The sequence below is a fragment of the Micropterus dolomieu genome, linkage group LG01 (genome assembly GCF_021292245.1).
Source record: "Micropterus dolomieu isolate WLL.071019.BEF.003 ecotype Adirondacks linkage group LG01, ASM2129224v1, whole genome shotgun sequence".
NCBI classification, from domain to species: domain Eukaryota; kingdom Metazoa; phylum Chordata; class Actinopteri; order Centrarchiformes; family Centrarchidae; genus Micropterus; species Micropterus dolomieu.
In genome coordinates, this window is record NC_060150.1 from 24,764,617 (window position 1) to 24,772,153 (window position 7,537).

Genomic DNA, 7,537 nt, shown 5'->3' on the forward strand with positions numbered 1-7,537 from the left:
CTATGGCAACAGCTGTGCATGTACATGTAGAAGCCAGTAGCTCCTTTTTCCTCCCTCCTGCATTACTGGTGAAATATCATTGAATGATGTCTGTTGAATTATGATTTAACAGGCTAAGCCGTAATTGTTCAAATTAACTGATCAGGAGATGTTGACTATGGAAATGACCTGCAGCTCCTTCAAACTCCAAAAGCCAGGGTTTGGATTAAAGAGCAGTGGACCTTGAGACGATCCACCCAGCCAGATCAACCGGACCAGGCACCGTGGCGGGTGCCCCAGAGGAGGGGAAAGAAAAACGGAGGAATGGGAGCCATGCTGGCCCAGCTCACTCAGCTTAAGGCTGCTGCTGGCTAAGGTCCGGTCTGGACGAAATGACCAAGCAACAAGAAATCAGAGACTGTTGTGCCCGCATCTTTACAGAGACCTGCTCCATCATCCCAGATCAAGCCCTCTTTAGGCGGACTGTGTTCTGAGCTGTCTGAGTGCGAGACTCATCGGCGATGCTTGGTGCTCAAACGCAAAGGCGTTTCCTAAATGTCAGGCTTTTTATGTGAAAATGAAAACCATATTATCATCACTATCTTGTTGCAACTGGTTTATATTCTTGCAGACGCACATTCAAAAAATGCACTGCAGAATTATTTCCTGGGTGTATACTATTAACTGTATATATGGTTTTATGTTTTTTTTTTTTTAAGTTACAATATTCTAATAGACTTTTAATTTTCTGCAAAGTTATATGTGTGTAGCATGAAGGGCCTACAAACTTTCATTTAGTTATAGTTTATATATGTATCGATAAATACACTACCTTGATATTTCCATATTAGTTAAACATTTTAGATTTAGAGACATCAATATTGTAATTGTAATATGACTTGATATGGATTCAATATACAATAACTCGATATTTTCTTACTAATAACCTCTTCTTGCTACCATTTCTCTGAGATTATTATCCACCTACAATACTGACACATTATTGATATCTGGTACTGGGTAAATATTACTGTGATTTTTGATACATCACCCAGTCATGTAGGTACATCAATTATTATAAATGTTCAACTCACGGTCAATTTCCTCCTCTTTCTTCTTCAGTTCTTTGTATTTCTGCTGACACTCTCCTTGTGGACAGACAAAAACAATGGTTTAGTCCTATTGCCCGTAGGTATGTGTTTAGTAATATTTCCAAGTAAAGACACATTCAAAGTCAATTAATCAATTAGCTGATTGAGGGAAAACTAATCAAACATTTTAATAATCATAATAAAATAATAATCAATAATAATAATCACATTTTTAAATAAACACATCATATCTCAGTAAATTAAATATCTTTGTGTTTCTTGGTTGGACAGAATAAGTTGTTGGTTGTGATGGACATTTTTCAGTGTATTATAGACCAAGAAATTAATTGTGGAAACAATCAGCAGATTAGATAATAATAATAATAATAATAATAATAATTAGATAATCACTCATTGAAATTATTGTGAGTTTCAGCCATCCATCTGTTCAAATAAGAGATTGACAGTATTTGTGCAGTTCACACTGTAACACCTGGTTTCCACCAGAAGATGAAAGATGTGAAACTCATTTTAGAGGCACTTTTTCAATTTGCCAGAAAATATTATGATCGAGAAATGAAAAGTTGAAAGCAGCCATCTAGCATTACCCTGTGCGTCCTCTGAGTCCTGCTCCAGCTGCCGTATCTCCTCTGAGATTTGTACGGTCCTATCCCTGATCTCTGTAAGCCTGAACACATACACATTACACACAAGCATAAGAGTTTCAAATTTATGAATAGAACATCAGATTACTCTCTCTTCATTTAGCCATTTTTTGTGCCATTCTTTTCATCTGTAACTTCCAAATGGATCAGTTTATCACAGCCAACCATTTGAACCATCACAAATGTTTCGATAACTTCTGGCAAAAGAAGATGCAAAATTGACGACGCCATCTGATTTGGCTCCATCCAAGTAATTTATAGAATAAGAACTGATATTTGAAGTTGTGTGTCACTGTGCCCACCATTTGTTCAGTGTTTTATGATTTGCCTTCTAATCAAAGTAATAACTTAAATTAAAAATAGAATGAATAAAAAAATAAAATTGAAAATCTAACCTAACAATGCAGACAGAGATTTGTGTTCACCCTTTGTATGAATATCGTTGTTTGCATGATCCTGTTTAAATCGATATATTATAAAATAAAAGCTATAATAGTTTGAGCATTTATTCTCTCTTCATTTTTTTGGAGGGGTCATCACATTGTTACATTACGTGCGAAAAGTCACTTGACAACTTAGAAGCAGATCGACTGCAATGTCAGAGTGAGATTGAGCGAAATACTAAGAGTCAGTAGTTTAGCACAGCACAGCTTAGTATAGTCAACACATGGAAAATGGTATGTGTTTGTATAGCACCTTTCTAGTCTTTGTGACCACTCAAAGCTCTTGACACTATATCACATTCACCCCGTTCACACACATTCATACACATATAAGCAGGGGCTAAGGTGCCAACTGCTCAGCAGAAACAGAAATTAACTCATTCATACACGGTGAGCATCTTGTCCGGGGACACATGTCCCTACCTTGACAGACGCCACACAGTTTGTACATAGCAGAGTACACTGAAGTTTGTAGTTTATTTTGGAGCAGTTTTTGTGTCTTGATGGAGAGGAAAAGATTCTCGGGTTTACTGACTTACATAATCTTTTAGCTTAAGTTGTACAGATTTTATGGATATAAAACATTTGAAGATACTCCAAGAAATGACATCACAATAACCAAAAATACCAATGTAGGCACTGGCAGACCATTTCTATTGCAGAGTTCATAGGGTTAATATGAATACATACTGTCTCTCCATGCTGGCAATTTCCTGGTTATCCTCCTTCACCTGGAAAACAAAACGGCAGCCTAAATAATTTGTTTACTAACCCTAACTCTTCAAATCTGTAAAATAAAATGAAACGTTGACTCTGGTTTATAAGAAAACTAACTCAGCACTTCGTACCATACCCTATTCACATCATATTCAGTCTGAGGTCCTACAGTTAGTGTGTTGATGTTGAACTGCACTCTTGTCAGCACTAATTCAGCAAGTTAACTATCCTACGAATGTCTGTTATCAGTCTGTCTAGATTAAATAATTAATCTGATACTGTAGGTTGGTTCTCTTGATTTTATGGGAATTATATTGAAATTATCACAATTATTTATAATAATATACTTTGTTCCTATTTGTCTATTTCCTGTAGCTTTCAACTACATATCATGGAAGAAAGTAAGAGTAAATCACGATTGTTTTTCAAACAATTTTCAAATGAATGAATCTTATATTACCTTAAAGAGGTCATATTATGCTCATTTTCAGGTTCAAAATCCTATTTAGGGGTTGTACCAGAACAGGTTTACATGGTTTCATTTTCAAAAAACACCATATTTTTCGTCATATTGCACATTGCTGCAGCTTCTCTTTTCACCCTGTGTTGAACGCTTCGTTTTAGCTATGGAGTGATACATCTTGTCTCTAAATGATCTTTGTTTGGAGTTGCAGATGCACAGTTCCTAGTTAAGGACTACTACCCAAATCCGAAGCACAGAAAGGCGGGTCAGCGAAAAGACGGTAAACAGCTTCGTTACATGTTGCCGACCAGCTTGGCAACATAGACTGGAGCAAGAGTTTCAGAGTGGTGAGTTAATAATCTGTAACAAAAGTATCTTTCATCCATAAAGTTTTAACTGAGCTCTGTCTCTACATCACAGTAACAGCTTTATGTCCATTGACTGCCTGGAGGGTAGCTAGTGTTTGGAAGGGAGAGGACAGCTGCGGGTCAGTGTTTTTCCACCGGTGTTTTTGAGGGCGTGTCGGAGTAGCCGCTCAGTGAGCATTCTGACAGGTATTTTCATTGTGACGTCACAAGAATGGGAAGTAAAGCCTGGACTACAAACGAGCTGTTTTCAGGCAGTTCAGAGCAGAGTTTTGTGGGAGATGGGGAGGACTTGGGGCTTTTTCACTTTGCAAACCTGTTACATGCACAAAAAAGAGATATAACTCAATAAAGGAGAGGGAAAAAGCCAAAAAGCATAATACCACCTCTTTAAAAACTTTGTTGTTGCATATTTAAGTTTTATGTTCTTCACTAATATTCTGCCATTCTTTAGCTGGTTGTGGAGCTAACCTGTTTAAATAATTTCTCCCTTTCCTCCTGTGGGGAGCCCTGGCTTTTGTGCTCAGCCTCCATGGTGTCACGTTTCACCTCCAGCGCTGACAGAGTCTCATGAAGCCGAACCACTTCCTGCTTTATGTGAGAGTGGGCCAGCTCCTGCACACAGGAGAATGTAATATAAAACAACTCATACTACTGTTACCACTAGAGATAGTGGTAGAGACAGCAGCTACCATTCATGTCACTGAAAAGCTATTTACATTTACTTACTTACTTACTTATACCTGCGTATGAAAGTCTGTTCCTTCTTCCCCTACCTCTTTTCCACACTTCATCTCTTCTCTTCCTACGGTATCTGCATGTATCTACAGATATCTCTGTATCTACAGAATTTAGGTTTCCTCAAAAAAGGCCTTAGAAGTCTTAATCTTAATTTACAGGTCTTAAATATTTTTTCTAGCCTGGTGCAGGCAGTAACGTTATAAAATGTTTCTGTATGTGATTTTAGCAAAACCTTGCTAAAGAATCTCCAGTACTGTTCCAGACCTCTGACCTTATGAAAAAAAATATATGTGGACCTATTAAAGTAATACATTGTAGTATTATGTGTTAATGGTATTAAAAATGTCTTGAAAAGTGTTCTATTTAACTTGGTGACCAATGCAGAAACCCTGCTTTCCTTCCATACATTAACCCTTACTTTCACATACCCCCTCCTCTTTTAACCCAACTCACTACTTCATAGTCCTCCTTCCTGGTTATCAGGATGTCCAGCTCCTCCTGGAGAACAGTTAGCTCCTATAAAACAAGTTAAAGAGAGGAGGAGATGGAAAAAGGAGGACATAAAAAAAAGTGTTAACTAGTGTGAGTAATATTAATGCATCATCACAGCAGTACCATGGAGACATTATACTAAGACAGATGTTATTTGTTTCAACTGGTTAAATGAGGGCTGCTCTTGATAAATGTAGAGCTAGGTGGCAGTAGAATGATTGAATCCTGTTTTTTATCCAGGATTTTCGGATAATACAAACTCCGACTACAATGTGGGCAGAAAAGGCAGTGTGTGCTGCTGTCTGTATTTCTGATGTTGACTCCACGGGAAGTGAAGCACGTGAAGCAACATGTGAAAGCAATGTCTCAAGGTTTATGAATCTACTGGTGTCATGTTGTGTCGAAAGTGAATGAAACTCGCAAGACTTTTCTTTGTTCGAGCGGATATTCATCTGCCAGTCCTCAGTTCAGTTTGTTCCTGATATTTATTCATCTGTTTCTCTGCAGTGGAACTGGATGAACGGTAACAAGAGACATTGTTTATCTGTGTGTACCTGTGCGCATTTATATTTATTTATAGTATGTGTACCTGTGTTTAGGGGGACTGCCCAAATTATCTATTTTTAAAGCCTTGACATTTTTTGCCACACTAAAAGCAGTATCTTCATGTTTGCTATTCAGCTAATAACTATTACTACTACTATTGTAGCATTCAGTGGCTTTATTTCAGTTACTTCAACAAATGTAGTAAATTTAAACAATGTCACTTAATTATTTTTAATACACATTCAGACTTTACCCAGCCTAACTACATACTGCAGCTACACCATGATCCTGCTCACTCAGAATTAACATATAATCTCCATGTGATGATGAATTATGTTCCATCAGTGCGACTAATCACATCATGAATTATAGAGATAATTATTCACTGAGTCTACGTGTCTTAAGCTTCATACCAATTTAACAGTTTAAAATGAGATTACACATTATGTGCAATAAACATTTTAGTGTAACTGCTCTAACAAAGTGACAGATGTCTTGTGTGCACAGAGTCAAAATATCTTGGTAAGCTGAGGCGTTAACATTTCCCTTCAGTGCAACTAAGGGGCCTAGGCCAACACCAGAAAAACAAACCCCATAGCGTTATCTCTCCTCCACCAAACTTTACAGTTGGCACAATGCAGTCAGGTGGGTGACGTTCTTCTGGCATTCACTAAACCCAGACTCGTCCATTAGACTGCCAGATAGAGAAGCATGATTTGTCACTGCACAGAACACATTTCCACTGATCCACAGTCACAGTGGTGTGCTTTACACCACTCCATCAGACGCTTGGCTTTGTGCTTGGTGGTGTAAGGCTTTCATGCAACTGCTCGGCCATGGAAACCCATGCCATGAAGCTGCCAGCGCACAATTTTTGTGTTGATGTTATTGCCAGAAGAAGTCTGGAACTCCGCAGTTATTGAGTCAGCAGAGTGTTGGCGACTTTTACGTACTATGCACCACAGCACTCCGTGACCCTGATCTGTAACTGTACATGGTCTGAGTTGTTGTGGTTCCTAATAAATATCACTAAAATATTAATACCACTTACAGTTGATTGTGAAATTAATTTAGGAGGGGAGAAATTTCACGAACATTCACTGTAGTGAGCTCTTTAGAACGACCCATTTTTTCACAAATGTTTGTAAAGGCAGACTGCATGGCTAGGTGCTAGATTTTATATGCCTGTGGCAATGGGACTGAATAAAACACCAGAATTCCAAAAAATAAACAATAGAGAAAGATTTGTTGAGTGAATATATCTGAATGTTAATTGTATTCATTGCACCGAGTGTACCAACCAAAAGGGAACCTCATTCAGTGTATGTTATAGTTTATTGATCTGACTTTTTGAGATATACGATAATTTAGACATTTAATACAATGGTTGAAGGTCAGAGAGTGTAAGAAGGCTGACATTTTACTACTTCTTATATAAACAGACTACCAGTGTGACAACTCAGCGTCATCCTCAAACTTGATGTAAGATTGCCAGCAGAGTAAAGTAGTTTAAAGCTACAAGTAGTACCATGGCAGTACCATGTAAACATTACACTAATACTGAAGTAATATGAGGTAAAGTAGAGCTGTATCATATAAGGTTTAATCTACATTAATACCTCCAGCAGTTCTTCATTTGTTGCTGTCATGGTGAAATACTTCTCTTGCTTTGTAGCCGGCATTGCCTGGACAACCTCGTCAGCAACCCGCCTTTCTCTCCTGATCTCTTCTTCGATCGCCCTGATTGACTCCTCTCTCCTGCACAGCAAACACAGCAGCGTGGTGAGTTTTTTGTTTATTTATTTTTTTTACTTTGACTTAATTACTTAACTTCCTATTAGAAAGGGGAAGGGAGATGTGACAAATGTCCTAGACAGATAGACAAAGGAAGATATAGAGAGGATGGAGTGGAAGAGATATCAGATGGACGTTAAATCTACAGTTCTTACTTTATTCCATTCTATCAGCCTCCAATCACTCTCTCCCTAAAACAATGTTTACTTTAATAATATTGTCATTAATCGTATTCATTAAT

At 37.8% G+C, this 7,537-nt stretch overlaps 2 protein-coding genes across 3 annotated transcripts in view; one reads left to right on the top strand and one right to left on the bottom strand.

The window, feature by feature from the left end:
- The window catches only part of ift74 (intraflagellar transport 74), a 27,745-nt gene that overhangs the window by 3,318 nt on the left and 16,890 nt on the right, over window positions 1-7,537 (bottom strand). For both annotated transcript variants that reach the window (XM_046062154.1, XM_046062145.1), the window contains exons 10-14: window positions 4,918-4,980; window positions 4,195-4,338; window positions 2,869-2,909; window positions 1,679-1,758; window positions 1,074-1,127 (exon numbers count right to left, since the gene is read on the bottom strand). In XM_046062154.1, coding sequence (XP_045918110.1) covers window positions 1,074-1,127; window positions 1,679-1,758; window positions 2,869-2,909; window positions 4,195-4,338; window positions 4,918-4,980 — 382 coding nt within the window. The remainder of the gene's footprint in view (window positions 1-1,073; window positions 1,128-1,678; window positions 1,759-2,868; window positions 2,910-4,194; window positions 4,339-4,917; window positions 4,981-7,537) is intronic.
- LOC123978736 (leucine-rich repeat-containing protein 19-like) overlaps window positions 5,630-7,537 on the top strand; it is a 7,717-nt gene continuing 5,809 nt past the window's right edge. The window contains 1 exon segment of the mRNA XM_046062178.1: window positions 5,630-7,284. Coding sequence (XP_045918134.1) covers window positions 7,150-7,284 — 135 coding nt within the window. The 5' untranslated portion in view covers window positions 5,630-7,149.